Below are 17557 nucleotides of genomic sequence, written 5' to 3'. Positions count from 1 at the left end.
ACGGCCGGAGTCCAGTGTGGCACGGCTGGGGACAGGGTCCAGCCGGCGAAGTGGGGTCCGGCGCAGCGTGGTCAGGGTGCGGCCAGGGTCCAGCCAGCGCAGTGGGGTCCAGCATGGTGCGGCTGGCGGCTGGCCAGCACAGTGGGGTTCGGCATGGCCAGGACTGGGGTCCAGCCGGTGCGGTCTGGCATGGCGCAGACAGGGTCCAGCGTGCTGCGGCCGGGGCCAGGGTTTAACAGTTAAGGTTGGTTAACTGATAAGCCTAATGCTTACCAGTTAACCGGTTAACATTTTACATCCCTATTTTGAAGCCTGATACATGGATGCAGACTGGGCTAGGAGATGAAGAGTAGCCTCTTATCAGCACTCCAGCAGGTCTCCTGTACAGTATAGTACTGCCAACTTCAAGAGAACCAAACCTGAGCCAGGCCCCAGAAAATCATAAGGTTTTTTTAAAAGATTATTGTCATGCTGTCTGGAGTGGCTCATGACCATCAGTGCCAAGCTCAGGGCAGACTGTCAAGAAGCAGAACAGAGATCACAAACTGCCTGTATGTCCTATAATTAGATTTCCCCAACCCAGTAACAATGTGAACTCCTAAAGCACTATAACAGCCTTATCATGGACTCCTAAACAGTCCCCTTGGGCACGCCAGTCTATCTTGACACCCAGGCAAGCTGGACTTAGTGATAATTGGTTGCTATACACCAAAGAGCACAAAATATTCAGGTTACTTCCAGTCGCAAGAGACCAATCACCTTACATCTATCACCTAAGACAACACCTATAACCAATCCTGTAATAAACTAACTAAAGATTTATTAACTAGGAAAAAGAAATGAGAGCATTATTACGAGGTTAAAGCAAGCAAACATATGTATACAAATGAGTTACAGTCTATGTATGGTTTTAAACAGTGACAGAGTTGCAGTAATCTGTCAGCTCTGAATGTCTTTTAGCACTAAGACAGGTTGACTCTGGGGATCTCTGATTCTGTTTTGTAGCTTCAGCCATGTGAGAGTCCAAACAGCAAAACAGATCAAAAATTTTCTAGTCCACTATCTTTATTCCCTTCTTCCAGAATTCAAGCTACTGGGATGATCCCTTTTGCACGTAACCTCTTCATGGGTGTGCAGGGCCAATTAGCAAAGTCTTTGTATTGGGATGTCCCACAATGGCCCATTTAATTTTGATAGGCCTTCTTGATGGGCAGGGGACAATCCCTCCTCACAGGTGCACAGTTTCAGAGCAAACAGTTTTTATAGTTACAAAGCAAAAACTTAAATATTACCTTATAGTGTGTGATAAACATATTATGTGACATTAATGCAGGCAGAAATTTGCAAGCATTTTATGAAGTCTACACCCTAAACCCATTGTTATAAGTCCAATACCCATCTTAGTCACACTAACACACAGGTGACACAGACTGGTTTCCAGCAATGAATTTGTCAGTGCTCAACTGAGGCCTAAAGCCAAGGCAAGAGCTGGAACCTGGTCTGCCAGCATCACAATTCTATTGGTTTTGGTCTGCCTTTTGATTGTTGAACTCCCTGTGCCCATGCCCAGTGTGTGGGGGATCATTCATGTTGCCCGCTCTCCCAGATGTATTAGGTAAGGTGGTTTTGGCCCTCACTGCAGGAACTCTCACCCCCATAGCTACCCATCCCCTGCCAGCAATTAATTCTGCCCCCACCCAGTCCCCATCTATTCAGCTCAGTCCCCACCCCACAGTTCATCAGCTCAGCTCTGTCCAACCCCTGTTCAGTCTCCCCGACCCCCCCAGTTCACCCCCCCATCCGTTCAGTGCTCTCCTGACTCACCTCTGCTCCTCCTGGGGTTCTTCACCCCCTCTTCCAAGCTGGGGGGCTGCAGGGACTCTTCACCACCCTCTGCCCTGCCCAGGCCAATTGCTGCAGGGAGAAGGGGGAAGGGGAAGGAGCTGCCCTGAGCTGCAGGGCTCTTTGCTGCCCCCCTCCCCTCCTGTGAGAACAGCCGGGGAGGAAGAGAGCCGTCTCTGCAACAGCTCTGGTTGGTAATGCTGCCCCAGGAGGCAGGTGAATGGGATGAGCAGCCAATCAGGGCTCAAAATCACTAGCACATCTCTGGCATTGCCAGAAGGGCTCCAAGCTGCCCCCAGCCAAAATCCCATAAGTGGGAAAACCTTGGGAGAGCTGATGAGACTGTCTGCATGACAGCACTATATGACCAGAGCCCTGTCTAGCCAGCAGGGCCAGCTCCAGGGTTTTGTCCGCCCCAAGCAGCCAAACAAACAAACAAACAAAAAAACAAAAAAAAGCCACGATCGCAATCGCGATCTGCTGCGGCAATTCAGCAGGAGGTCCTTCACTCCGAGCAGGAATGAGGGACCGTCTGCTGAATTGCCGCCGAACAGCTGGATGTGCCGCCCCTCTTCGAAGTGGCTGCCCCAAGCACCTGCTTGGTAAGCTGGTGCCTGGAGCCGGCCCTGCTAGCCAGGTCCCTTGTACACTGCAGCATGCAAGCGCCCTGGGCTTAGCAACGTGCTGGGGTTCTGACAGGCAATTCTTTATTGGCTTAGGGCCCAATCCTACTCCCAGCGAGGTCTGTGAAAAAACTCCCAGTGACTGTAGCAGGAGCTGGATCAGGCCTTTAAGGAATCCAACATGGAGACATTTTACCTTGATTTATTGACCAGCGAGTTTTTAGCCCTGGTCTACACTACTTTCGGTTGAATTTAGCAGCATTAGATCGATTTAACCCTGCACCCATCCACACGACGAAGCCATTTTTGTCGACTTAAAGGGCTCTTAAAATCGATTTCTGTACTCCTCTCTGATGAGGGGATTAGTGCTGAAATCGACCCTGCTGGGTCGAATTTGGGGTAGTGTGGACGCAATTTGACGGTATTGGCCTCCCGGAGCTATCCCATAGTACTCCATTGAGACCGCTCTGGACAGCACTCTCAACTCAGATGCACTGGCCAGGTAGATGGGAAAAGCCCCGCGAACTTTTGAATGAACTCCAGCATGGACCGAACGGGAGGTTCTGCATCTGATCGCTGTATGGGGAGACGAATCCGTGGAAGGTGGTAAGGTGATAGGGAATAGCCAGCATGGATTTGTAAAGAACAAATCATGTCAAACCAATCTGATAGCTTTCTTTGATAAGATAACGAGTCTTGTGGATAAGGGGGAAGCGGTGGATGTGGTATACCTAGACTTTAGTAAGGCATTTGATACGGTCTCGCATGATATTCTTATCGATAAACTAGGCAAATACAACTTAGATGGGGCTACTATAAGGTGGGTGCATAACTGGCTGGATAACCATACTCGGAGAGTAGTTATTAATGGTTCCCAATCCTGCTGGAAAGGTATAACAAGTGGGGTTCCGCAGAAGTCTGTTTTGGTACCGGCTCTGTTCAATATCTTCATCAACGACTTAGATATTGGCATAGAAAGTACGCTTATTAAGTTTGCAGATGATACCAAACTGGGAGGGATTGCAACTGCTTTGGAGGATAGGGTCATAATTCAAAATGATCTGGACAAATTGGAGAAATGGTCTGAGGTAAACTGGATGAAGTTTAATAAAGACAAATGCAAAGTGCTCCACTTAGGAAGGAACAATCAGTTTCACACATACAGAATGGGAAGAAATTGTCTAGGAAGGAGTATGGCAGAAAGGAATCTAGGGGTTATAGTGAACCACAAGCTAAATATGAGTCAACAGTGTGACGCTGTTGCAAAAAAAGCAAACATGATTCTGGGATGTATTAACAGGTGTGTTGTGAGTAAGACACGAGAAGTCATTCTTCCGCTCTACTCTGTGCTGGTTAGGCCTCAGCTGGAATATTGTGTCCAGTTCTGGGCACCGCATTTCAAGAAAGATGTGGAGAAATTGGAGAGGGTCCAGAGAAGAGCAACAAGAATGATTAAGGGTCTAGAGAATATGACCTATGAAGGAAGGCTGAAAGAATTCAGTTTGTTTAGTTTGGAAAAGAGAAGACTGAGAGGGGACATGATAGCAGTTTTCAGGTATCTAAAAGGGTGTCATAAGGAGGAGGGAGAAAACTTGTTCATCTTAGCCTCTAAGGATAGAACAAGAAGCAATGGGCTTAAACTGCAGGAAGGGAGGTTTAGGTTGGACATTAGGAAAAAGTTCCTAACTGTCAGGGTGGTTAAACATTGGAATAAACTGCCTAGGGAGGTTGTGGAATCTCCATCTCTGGAGATATTTAAGAGTAGGTTAGATAAATGTCTATCAGGGATGGTCTAGACAGTATTTGGTCCTGCCATGAGGGCAGGGGACTGGACTCGATGACCTCTCAATGTCCCTTCCAGCCCTAGAATCTATGAATCTATCCAAACTCCGTTCCAAAAGACGAAATGCTGGAATATTTGAAAAAATCTCCAAGGTCATGAAGGACAAAGGTTATAACAGGGACCCGCAGCAGTGCCACATGAAACTTAAGGAGCTCAGGAAAGCCTACCAAAGAACCAGAGAGGCAAATGGCCGCTCAGGTTCAGAGCCCCAGACATGTCGCTTCTATGATGAGCTGCACGTCATTCTAGGGGGTGCCCCCACAACTATCCCACCCTTGTGCTTCCCTCCTCCCCCACGCCTCCCGGGCTACCTTGGCAGTTATCCCATTTGTGTGACGAATTAATAAAGAATGCATGAATTTGAAACAACAATACTTTATTGCCTCTGCAAGTGGGGAGGGGAGGGCAGTTGGCTTACAGGGAAGTAGAGTGAACCAAGGGGGTGCATTTTCATCAAGGAGAAACAAACAGAATTTTCACACTGTAGCCTGGCCAGTCATTAAACTGGTTTTCAAAGCTTCTCTGATGCACACCGCGCCCTGCTGTGCTCTTCTAACTGCCCTGGTGTCTGGCTGCACGTAATCAGCAGCTAGGCAATTTGCCTCAACCTCCCACCCCGCCATAAACGTCTCCCCCTTGCTCTCACAGATATTGTGGAGCGCACAGTGAGCAGTAATAATGATGGGAATATTGGTTTCGCTGAGGTCTAACCGAGTCAGTAAACTGTGCCAGAGTACTTTTAAACGTCCAAAGGCACATTCTACCACCATTCTGCACTTGCTCCGCCTATAGTTGAACAGCTCCTGACTACTGTCTAGGGTGCCTGTGTTTGGCTTCATGAGCCATGGCATTAAGGGGTAGGCTGGGTCCCCAAGGATAACTATAGGCATTTCAACATCCCCAACAGTTATTTTCTGGTCTGGAAAGTAAGTCCCTTGCTGCAGCCATTCACACAGACCAGAGTTCCTAAAGATGCGAGCGTCATGTACCTTTCCCGGCCATCCCTGCTCCTTACTACTGTCCAGGCTTCATGAGCCATGGGAGCAAGGGGTAGGCTGGGGTAGGTACAACCACACGGTGCTGCCGCCTGGGAGAGCAGCCTGAGGCAGAAGCCTCCAGCTCGCATGATATTCCAGGCAGGACTGAATCTCCATTAGATTAAATTTAAAGAAGAGAATGACCTGGAGTCATTCCCATGTCTGCCCAGGTGCCCCCGACCAACCTAACCGAGGTCAGCCAGGAGCAGCCAGGAGATGACGACGACGGTTAGCAGTCGTATTGCACTGTCTGCCGTCCGCAAGGCAAGGCAAGGGGATGCTGCTGTGTAGCACTGCAGTACGGTGTCTGCCAGCAGCACCCAGGAGACATACGGTGACAGTGAGCTGAGCGGGTTCCATGCTTGCCATGGTATGTCATCTGCACGGGTAACCCAGGAAAAAAGTCAAGAACCGATTTTTTGCTGTTGCTTTCATGGAGGGAGGAAGGGAGGGAGGGGGACCTGACGACATGTACCCAGAACCATCTGCGACAATGTTTTTGCCCCATCAGGCATTGGGAGCTCAACCCAGAATTCCAATGGGCGGGGGAGACTGCGGGAACTGTGGGATAGTTACCCACAGTGCAACGCTCCGGAAGTCGATGCTAGCCTCAGTACTGTGGATGCACACCACTGACTTAATGCACTTAGTGGGGACACACCCAATCGAATGTATCAAATTGATTTCTAAAAAATCGACTTCTATTAAATCGACCTAATTTCATAATGTAGACATACCCATAGTTTGCAGATGATACTGCACAAGGCATATGTTATACAAAGAATATTACAGTGGTGTATAGCATGTGAGCACAGGGCACTTAGCATCACAGGTACAATCAGCACTCAGGGCCACCCTATTTGGTGAAGAACACAGTCAGGACTGCTGGGGATCCTAGGGCAAGCTCTGGGCCAGCTTTGCTCCCACGCTGCAACGCACATACACACACCTGTGCTAGAGTGGGCCGCCGTTGGCACAGGCGACAGCTATGCCTGCTTCACGCCATGGGACAGTTCTCCCACTATGCATGTTCACAACTGGTCAGTTGCAGATGAGTCCAGCTCCTCTGTGATCCTTTCGGGGGAAGGGAGGGATTCTCTGTGGCCCAGCATCTCTGTGACCTTGTCATCGACAGCAATGTCCAGTGAGTATGCAATGCTCCGACTCCAGCCCAGGAGCACCTTCCCTTGCTTTGTACTCTAAGTGTTCTCGGTACATGATGGGCCACAGTGCACGTGGCCTAGGATGGCAGAAAAGCCAAATCAGATACAAACAAGCAACAATTTGTCTGGATTCCTTTTGTGAACTATTTCACCGAGGGTGACCCACCCTATGGAAACAAACTCCTATCAGACCCTTGTTATCAGACTGCCAGGAAGTAAACCACAGTAGACTCTCAACAATCTAGCATGACAATATTCACATGGCTTTGTGTCAGTCAACTGCCCTGGGAAGCAGTGCAGTTAATGTCACTGTGACTTAAGTTTAAAGAAATAAAAGCAGCCCAAGGGCCAGGGAAAGAGCAGAAGGTGCTCCTGCTGCCAAAAGGGCTGTGGGAAAAGGGAGAAGGGCTTTGATATGTATTGGGAGAAATAAATTCCAGGTAAAATGCACAGGAACGAGGCAGAAGAAGGAATTAAGGCTGGATATTGAATAGCTGCTATGGAATCGCTTTTTAAATTTGATCTCACTAAAGAGAAGAAGAGATCTTAGGACAGGGATGGAGGGTCTTATTATTTTCTATTTCTTATTGCCCCGCAACAGCAACAAAAAGACGCACGGAGCACCATAAACATGGTGTCTTGGGGTAACAGAATGGAGAGATAGCTCCCAGGGCACAGTACCCGCAGTGACACAGGCATCACAAGAAAGGCTGAGGGCAGCCTCTGATCCCCAGGCCAAAGGCTTTTACTCCAATTTTTGCTGTGTGCAGGATGGCCTGCCTGGGTGCATCAGAGAAAGACCTTAGGGCAGGGCTTGACAGAGATGTCAGGATATGTTCCTAGACACAGTAAGATAAGTAAGATCTGTAAGATACCAGGAATGGCAGAAGAAACCATGGAACCCAAAGAACCACGGTCCTGATGTCCTTGTACAAATGTGTGTGGACACCACCCTTTAAATGCCAGACAGCAACTGAACCTAAATGCGACCCCAAGCTGGGTGGCTACTTGGTGCCACAGGCAGGATGCTGTGCCTCAGAGATGGGGAAGCATAGAAACACTTGCATCACTAGGCAGAGCTCAATCTCACCTCAGTCTCTAGAGCAGCAGCGAGAGGGAGGTGCCCAACAGCAGCCAGAACAGGAGGTTGCTTCTCCGGCAGATGCACCACACATCCCTCACAGGCTCCTGCTGGAGTAATCAGCAGCTGCCAGGTTAGTGGCAGGTACTCCGAAGGGGACAATCTCCGAAGGCAGGTGGGGTGCAGTTTCCTGCCTTCAGAGGCAACATTTCAGGAATGAGCCCCTCTGACAGATCCTGTGGACATATGAACCATGTAAAGCCTGTTACATTGACTCCACAAGTGCCATATGCATCCTTATCGGAGGGCTCGCAATTGTGTTCCTGTCGCAGTGGAGGAGTTACCGGGTTTCCTGCTGAAACTAAAGTCACTGGGGTAACGAATGCCAATTGCTAGGCAGTTAACAAGTCTGGGGACATTCTACCCTTCCTCTTCTCTCAGGGAAATGACATAGACTGGCTGGACCTGGTTCAAGAGGCTTGGGAGACAAAGAATTGAGAGCTGCATAAAGTGACCAACCTGTCATGGAGATGGTCACTCACCCTTGATCCATGAATGGTCGTAAGACTGTGACCGGAGGGGCAGGTCTTGGGGAGGACCTGACCTACTCAGAAACCTGCCAGACCCTCCAGGTGGAAGATGGGAGATGCCCATAAGCCAGCCCTGCATATAGGCTCTGTATTGTTTTTAAGATATCTTCTCTGTCATGCTTTTGTTCTGAATATAAAATAGGACTTTGCTTCCTGAGAGCTGGCTGGCCACTGGTTTACCCTATCATTGCCCCTGGCAGAACAAGACGGCAGTTGCTGAGCTGAAGCCAGCCCTGCTGAGTTCATCACAGTGAAATGTGGAAGTCTGCAGCCTAAGGCCCCAGTCTGGAGGGAGAGGCTGAGAGATCCCGCCAGGAACCTGAGAAAGGTGATGGCCTGAGACGACAATGGGGGTGCCCTTACAGAGGCCATGAAGCGGTCAGAGGTGCAGTTACCTTGGGAACCATGACAACCCCAAAGTCTGGTTCCAGGGAGCTGGGCAGCAGAATCCAGTTCTTGTTTCACAAAGATCTTCATGTGCCTAACTTTGTTACCCTGATGTTGCAGCCTTTGTTCTTCCACACCTTTTTCCTTTCCCCCAAATGCAGCTGGCCAGCTCTTTGGGGTAGGGGGCTGTGGCTTTCTGAGGGGGCTGGAAAGTGCCCAGCCCATGTCTAGGGGCTGTAAAAACAATGAATTGTAATAACAATTGTTTGGTCATCTCCCAGCACCCATTGATTCCAGCAGCTTTAGCTGTGGGTGGAGAAAGGAACGGATGGACCTTAAAGACTTTGGAGAAGAAACAGCAGCAGCATGTGGAGGCGTCCTGGATGTGTGGGGCCAGGAGGGGGTACACGGGATGTCTGAGTTATGAGCTGGGGTGTGCGACAATAACTACAAAGGATTGGGTGATTGTCCTGGATGGAAAACAGCGTTGGCATTGCCTGTCTGGAGCTCCTGGTGGGATCGTTCACTATGATTGCTCTCGTCAGACCCAGCATGGACTCTGCACAGCCTGCTGCAGTCCGCCAACCCCTGGGGTGATGCTATGCATGCAGATGGGATGCTGAGCCACCCAGCTGGTTGTCAGAGCAGCCTGGAAAGCAGCAAGAGCATTTCCCCCTCCCTACTCCGGAGTTGTCTGGTAACTGGATTCCTGAAAGGGAGGGACTAGACCTGGTCACTGGCTGCTGCTGGCAGCATGCACCTTGCAGTTCCTGTCGGCTGACAGCTGGGGATACATAGGCACGGTTCAACCTTATGGGCTCCCTAACCAGAAAGGAGACAAGTACACCCACATCCACTGAGCTTTCCAAGTCAGCTCTTTTAGCTGAGCCCAGGACCATTGCACAGTGACTGTCTGACGTTTCTCCAGGACATGTTTTTCCCCGGGATTCCTAGCTGAGCTGTGGTTCCGATAGCAAGCCCAGGGAACACCATGGAGTCAAGTCAGTAAGGCTGGACCTGCCATGCCCTGGTGAGAGATTAGCTATGGATGGCTTTGCGTTTGGAGTGGTTCTTGCTGTTTTGGCCTCTCTCATTATTGCTACAAACATACTTGTTGCTGTTGCTTTGTTTCGGCTGATCCAGAAGAACGGCTGCACAGGGCTGTATTTTGTCTTTAATCTCGCGGTTGCAGACTTTTTGGTTGGCATCACAATCACCGGGCTGGTCACAGACGAGCTTTCCATACACAGTCACCCCACACCGAAGATGTTCTGCATCCTGAGGATGGCCTTCATCATCTCCCCTTCAGCTGCCTCCATACTCACCATGATCATGGTGACTTTTGACAGATACTTGGCCATTAAACAACCTTTCCAGTATTTCCGAATTATGAGTGGCCTGGTAATTGGTGCCTGCATTGTAGGTCTCTGGCTGGCTGCCTGCTTTATTGGCTTTCTACCAGTAATAGTGCAGGGTTTTCAGCAGACCTACGAGGGGAAGTGTACTTTCTTTGGGGTTTTCCAGCCCACATACATGCTCACCATCTTCTGTATCGGGTTCTTCCCAGGTTTGTTCATTTTCATTTACCTGTATTGTGACATCCTGAAAATTGCCTCTCTGCATGTACAGCACATCCGAGAAGTGGCGCAGGTTGGGCTGTCGGGGAACAGTCCTTCGCCTCATAACACCAGTGACATGAAAGCCGTGAGGACTGTGGCTATTCTCATTGGGTGCTTTGTGCTGTCTTGGTCCCCTTTTTTCATAGCTAGCATTGTGAAGACTGTGTGCCAGAAATGCCTCCCGTATGATGTCATTGAGAGGTACCTATGGCTGCTGGGACTCTGCAATTCTCTGCTGAACCCACTGATCTATGCCTACTGGCAGAAGGAGGTGCGGCTGCAGATCTACCAGCTGTGCTTGTGTGTGAAGAGGAAAGTTTTCCCTCTCTTCCACATGGAGAGTGGCCCTCGGGTTCCCAGCAGGGGTCCAGCACCGATTCGTGCCATATCCCACCCACAGTTCCAGGAGTGATACGGTAAGGAAAGGAGATGTGGGCTTTTCTCCCCTTCCTCCCCTGGTAGAGTCACAGGCTCGGAGGGTACTGAGCTGGGAGGAACTCACTGGGCAGTCTGGGCCATGTTCTTGGGCTCCATTTTGCAGACACTGACAAGGCCAAATTCAGCCCTAACGTAAATGTTGCAACCACAGTTTCAGAAGCACCCACTGATCTGGCGTGTTTCAAGTTGGGCACCAAAATCAATGGCCGTTATGCAAACAGCCTTTGTCAATAGCTCTGAGTTTGCCAGGAACCACTTTCTGGCAATCAGCTCCGTGTCCATCTGGCTATGCCCTCTGGACATTTCCCCTAGTTCAACGCCCAGACTTGGCCTTAGTTAAGGTTAAGTCCGTCGGCTCTTGGTTTTACCTTCCAGAGTCCTGTGAAAACAGCCATCCTCCCTCCCTTCCCAGATTTAGGGTTTGTCTACACTGCAACTGGAAGTGTAATTCCCAGCTGCAGTAGGTGGACCTGCATGAGCTCTGCCGAGCTAACACGCTAAAAATAGTAGCATGGTTGCGGCAGCCCAGGTGGTGGCTTGGGTGAGCCACACAAGTACAACGCAGTCTGAGACCCTAGGTACATATTCGGGCAGCTGGCACACTACCATGCTATTTATAGCATGCTAGCTTGAGCAGAACTATCACATGGATGTATGTCTAAGCTAGGAATTACTCCTCCAGCTGCTGTGCAGACATACTCTTCAAGCGAGCATCCCCCTTGCCAACCCCCCCAGGTACCATTTCTCTGGTTAAATGCGCTCCGGGCCCTGCAGCAGATCTCCACTCCCACTATCAGGCTGGTCACCTCCTCTGAAGTTCTTCTGGCCCTTTGTAAAGCGAGGTTCCCCAAGCTAAGTGCAGCCCCTGGTGCAGCCTCCCCACACTGGGCAAGAGGACCCTCTGTCTTCTGAATCTGGCCCGGCCCAGCTCAGAACAGGCCTTTTTCACAGCAGCCTCGCACCATCAGCTCAGGATCCCTTTCCACCACTGACACACCTCCCTTGTCATGGCTGCCTCCTAGCTAATTCCTTGGGGTGACTCGAAGTCTCCTGCAGGTGCTGTATCCTGCTCTCCAGAGCTGAGGTTATTTCAGATCACCCAGAGGAAAATTAAATGATGACATGAGAAAACAGCCAGGTGCAGCTCTGCTCTTTATCCAGAGAATCACAAAAAGCGCACACAGCGAAGACCCACAGCTTGGGGCTCAGTCTGGCACAGGCAGGTGTGCTTTGGAAGGGATTGTATATGTTTCCTCCTGCCCTCTAGGCAGTGGGTGGCAGCTGAGTGAGGCGGGCCAGTAAACCTGGCACCATTAGCTAGCACCTGCCTGGAAGGGAAGACACAATAAAGAGCAGCTGAAACCCAAACTGCATGCTTGGGAGGGTAGGGGGAACTGCTCACTTGGGCCATTCACTCCTTTTCCTGCCCCTGCATCACCAAGGCTGGCATGCGTAATATGCTGGGGAGGGGTCAGTGAGGACTGTGTGGGCAGGGACAGGTCACAGAACATGGCTGAGAAGGCCTGGCCCAGTGCAGAATAATCCTCTGCAAGCAAACCTGGACATTTTTTAAATGTATCATTCCCACATGAATGGAGGGAGGGGGCTGGAGCAGAGAATCTATACCAGGGATTCCCAAACTGGGGTACATGTACCCCTGGGGGTACATGAGACATCTCTGGGGGGTGCACAGGAGAAATTGTGTAATAGAGGGTGTGACAATGCACTCCATATGATGTTATGAAAATATGCTAATGAGTGTGAATATAATGTAACTGGAATATGCTTCATGCAAAAGGTCTCTTGTAAGGTATCATTACAAAGCTTATAATCTACTGAGTGTGGTCATCCTATTTGTATAAATGTATCATTCTTGTATCTGAAACTAGAAATATGAAGTATAACTCTGAGGTCTTATTGTAATTATGCAAAGTGTGGGCCATTAATGGTGGCTTGGAATCTTGATGGCTCCCATTGACCAGGAGAATTGGTTGTAATGGCTCTGTTTATTTGTAAGTCTTCCTGTGTACCTGTGTGCTAGGTAGAGGGTAATGAAGACTTACAGTGACATGTGATCATGTCACCTGAACTAGAATCCATCTTTAACCTGGTGCTTTTCCATTTAGAAGGAGGGGTGGGAACACAGAGAGGGACAAAGGATTCCCGCCTGTGCAAAAGATATATAAGGGGGTGGAACAGAACAAAAGAGGTTGCAGTCATGAGAAATCCCCTAGCTACCGCCTGAGCTGGAACAAGGACTGTACCTGGGGAAAGGATTGGGCCCAGACTAGAAGGAGGCTAGTCTGTCAAAGAAGCTTATTGGAACATCTGAGGTTTACCTGCATTGTTTCCTACTGTATTAGGCTTAGACTTGCGTGTTTTTTTTATTTTGTTTGGTAATTTACTTTGTTCTGTCTGCTATTACTTGGAACCACTTAAATCCTACTTTTTGTATTTAATAAAATCACTTTTTACTTAACCCAGAGTATGTATTAATACCTGGGGGGGGGGGGGGAACAGCTGTGCATATCTCTCTATCAGTCTTATAGAGGGCGAACAATTTATGAGTTTACCCTGTATAAGCTTTATACAGGGTAAACCAGATTTATTTGGGGTTTGGACCCCATTGGGAGCTGGGCACCTGAGTGTTGGAAACAGGCACACTTCTTAAGCTGTTTTCAGTTAAGCCTGCATCTTTTGGGGGATGTGTTTTAGACCTGGGTTTGTGTTTGTAGCAGGCTAGCATGTCTGGCACAATCAGGCAGGGCACTGAAGTCCCAAGCTGGCAGGGAAAACAGGCTCAGAGGTAGTCTAGGCACATCAGGTGGCAGTCCCAAAGGGGTTTCTGTGACCCAACCCGTCACAGACGGTTTTATTTATTTATTATTTATCGCATTTTCACAATAGGCTATTCAGACAAAGGTTTAAAATTCTGTGGGAATTTGTTACATAAAATACAGTAGTTAATTTACTTCAAGCTGTACCAATGAGAACACAGAGACACTGACGTACAGAGCTCTCACTTCCGATCACCTTACAGTGCAGGTTCAGTTACCCAGCAATTGTCCAGTCTAAGTGAGCTCAGAACTGAGTCAGGGTTTTGTGTGTGTGGGGTGGGGGTGGGGATTTGTTATATACATTACACTGTAACTATATCTGTACGTAACAGTGAAATGGGGCAGATGGCTACAGACAGGTAGCATAAAGAAGAAGACACAAAGTATCAGTGATGAGAAGGATTGGGGTACACGGGAAGCTGGTAGAGCTGGAAGGCGGTACGCAATAAGAAAAGTTTGGGAACTTCTAATCTATACCAAGCTCTGGCTTGTGGGGTTGTCAAAGGGTGTGCCTGCCCTGTAGCACCCCCTTCTGGCCAAGTGTGCTTCTTTTGAGGCCTGCCTTAGCTCAGGCGCCCTTAAAAAAGTCTGCATGGGCCAGATACTCAAAACATTCCCCGTTCAGCATATTACCGCCAGCACAAAGTCTGTCAAGAGAAAACTCAGCCCTTCAGTCTCCAGCCCAGTTTCAGTTAGGCCCAGCCTAGGGTTGCCAGGTGTCCGCTTTTCGACCAGAATGCCCGGTCGAAAAGGGATCCTAGCGGCTCCAGTCAGCACCACTGACCAGGCCATTAAAAGTCTGGTCGTCAGTGCAGCTGGGCTAAGGCAGGCTCCCTGCCTTACGTGGCTCTGCACGGCTCCTGGAAGCCGCGGCACGTCCCCTCTCCGGCTCCTATGCGTAGGGGCAGCCAGGGGGCTCCGCACGCTGCCCCTGCCCCAAACGCTGCTCTGCAGGTCCCATTGGCCGGGAACCGCAGCCAATGGGAACTGCTGGGGTGGCGTCTGCTTCTGGGGCACCGCGCAGAGCTGCCTGGCTGCACCTCGTCTTAGGATCCAGAGGGGGACCTGCCGCCACCTCTCCTCTTGCTCCCACCACCTCTCCTCGTGTTCATTTTGTGCTTTCCTGCACTCTGACATTGTCTGCCTCCACGCATTCTGCTGGGTTCTTTCAGTGTGGGAGGACTGCATGAGCTCAGAGAACATTTCATAGCGAGTGCGGTTTTTTTCGCCTTCTAATCTTCACTAGCCTCTGGGACAGAGATGATATGGGGAGCGTTGAAACATTTGCAGCTGCAGGAGGAAAAAAGGGAGAGTAGTATTTAAAAAGACACGTTTTAGAGAACAATGGGTAGACTTTTTCATGGTGAACCAAGCTGTTAACATTACATAGCATGTGTGCTTTCTTTACAAGGTCGCATTTTGCCTCTTATATTAAGGGCCTGCCGGTTTGGTGTGAGAGATCACACACGCAGGGCCAGCGGGCAACAGAATTCAGCTTGCAGGCAGACATGGTAAGCCACAGTCTTTTGGCTTCTTTAACCTTCATAATATGTGGGAATGGTTTCAAACAGCAGCACCCTCATTTCCCATACCAAGCACCTGTTGGGTTGGCCATTTAAAAGGAGGGGCTGCGGTTTTCTGGTTAATGTGCAACACAAACCCAGCTAATCACACACACACACACACACACACACAATTCTCTGGGATGATTGCTTCACCCCTCCCCCCAGCAGGGATGATTTCTGTTCAGCCACAGGCAAACAGCCCAGCAGGAACGGCCACCTCTGAATGTCCCCTTAATAAAATTCCCCTATTTCAACCAGGTGACCATGAATGATATCACTCTCCTGAGGCTAACACAGAGAGATAAAGAGGATTTCCGCTCCATCCCCATACATGTTAACAGACTTTTCCAGTAGCTGTACTGGCCGTGAATGCATCCCAAGTCTTCAGGGCAAATTAATCATTAAACACGCTTGCTTTTAAACCATGCATTATATTTACACTCACCAGAGGTCCCTTCTCCGCCTTCAAGGTCCAGGAGCCCACCTTGGGTGGGTTGGGAGGGAGGATACTGGCTCCAGGGTGATAAACAGTTCCTGGCTGTCGGGGGAAACTGTTTCTCTGCTTGCTTGCTGTGCGCTATCATCATCTTCCTCGTCCCCAAAATCCGTATCCCTGTTGCATGAGAATCCATTGACGGAGTTCAAGCACAGGGGTGGGGTAGTTGTAGGGGCACCCCCTAGAATGACATGCAGCTCATCATAGAAGTGCCATGTCTGGAGCTCTGGTTCTTTGGTAGGCTTGCCTTTGGCTTATGAACTTATGATCTTATGAGCTTCTTAAGTTTCATGTGGCACTGCTGCGGGTCCCTGTTATAGCCTCTGTCCTTCATGCCCTTGGAGATTTTTTCAAATATTTTGGCATTTCGTCTTTTGGAACCGAGTTCTGATAGCACGGATTCCTCTCCCCATACAGCGATCAGATCCAGTACCTCCCTTTTGGTCCATGCTGGAGCTCTTTTGTGATTCTGGGACTGCATGGTCACCTGTGCTGATGAGCTTGCCACGCTGGCCAAACAGGAAATGAAATTCAAAAGTTCGAGGGGCTTTTCCTGTCTACCTGGCCAGTCCATCTGAGTTGAGAGTGCTGGCCAGGGCAGTCACAATGGAGCACTGTGGGATAACTCCCGGAGGCCACTACCATCAAATTGTGTTCACACTACCCCAAATTCAACACAGAAAGGTCAATTTCAGCGCTAATCCCCTGGTTGGGGAGGAGTACAGAAATAGATTTTAAGAGCCCTTTAAGTCGACAAAAATGGCTTCGTCGTGTGGACGATTGAGGGTTAAATCAATTTAACGCTGCTAAATTCGACCTAAACTCATAGTGTAGACCAGGGCTAAGGTAATGAATATGGGTCTCAATTGATGTTATTCTTTGCAGATGTTCTTTCATATGCCAACAAACATGCCCATCAACTCTACACAAGAAAGTTTCCATTACCAAATGGCCCTGAAAAGCCAAATTCTGAACAGCAGGTGTCCAAATAAGAGCTACAAGTCTATGCAGACCATTGCACCAGTGTTTTGTTTCTGCACTAAGTATACACCGATTATATTGATCAACTGTCTTATTATAGTTTTATCTCCCCTCCAGTTTTTTCCATGTCTAGAAAGATGAGATGTGATCAAGAGATTTTTTTTCATGACTGCTGAGAACGGCAGATACATTTTCCAGTATCAAAGACCATCACTTGCCAATGCAGATTTCATATTTATAGCAAAAATCTTGCAACAAAAAGAAAATGCGCTATCGCTGCTTACTGAGTCAAGTAACCAGGTTGTAGCAATAACCTCATCATTGGACAGATGACATGTGCAGGGATTTGGAGCAAACTTTCTATTTTAGGAAGTTCAAAAGATTTTACTTGAGTGAGTCCTTTCACCACTAGCATTCTGCAACTCTTGGGTTTATTTTGGGTCATTTGACAGGGTTGTTTGGTATCAGATGGACTTGGAAATGCTAATTTAGCTAGCTTCAGACACAGTGAAAATACTTTTCAAATAAGTTTGATTTTATTCCTTTTGTGGAATGCTTCTTTCTTTGGAATGTGGAGCATGGGTACAGTTGTGTTTTAATAACCATTTCAATCCATGTCTATGCACAAGGGTAACTGAGGAAGCAATGTTACAGAAGGCAATAAGGAAGGACAGATGTAATGGAAAGGAGCATTTAGCCTACAGAAATCTGGTACTGGCGATGGTGTGTGAGCTAGAACAAAGTTCTTAAATGATATTGTAGGGCCTAATCTGGATGGTGCCAGCGAAGTAGGTTCTTCTCCAAACTGTTGGCCCGCAGCTATTGTTTCTGTAACTCCTTTGAAGCGGGTACCTGAGAAACTGTCTTACCTGTATCATTGTTTTACCTCCTGGCTTGCTTAACAAACTCCTTTTGACAGCCTGCTTTGATTTGATTATGCATTCAAGCAGGTCATAGAAGCAAACTGAAAAGGGAAACAGGGTCACCCATAATATGAATAAGAAATAATACAGACATTTGTCATAACCCCACCCCACAACCCCGCCCTGAACAGT

The 17557-nt window shown here is 48.8% G+C and overlaps 1 protein-coding gene across 1 annotated transcript; it reads left to right on the top strand.

Annotated features, from left to right (window-relative positions):
• Positions 1-9560: 9560 nt before the first annotated feature.
• Positions 9561-10597, top strand: GPR119 (G protein-coupled receptor 119). Its single transcript, XM_005310936.3, has one exon. It carries the CDS (start codon positions 9611-9613, stop codon positions 10595-10597), a length of 987 nt encoding a protein of 328 aa, XP_005310993.1. The 5' UTR covers positions 9561-9610.
• Positions 10598-17557: the final 6960 nt, after the last annotated feature.

The sequence above is a fragment of the Chrysemys picta genome, chromosome 9 (genome assembly GCF_011386835.1).
Source record: "Chrysemys picta bellii isolate R12L10 chromosome 9, ASM1138683v2, whole genome shotgun sequence".
Lineage (NCBI taxonomy): Eukaryota > Metazoa > Chordata > Testudines > Emydidae > Chrysemys > Chrysemys picta.
Note: the sequence above shows the minus strand (reverse complement) of the source record. Positions and strands in the feature narration are given on the sequence as shown.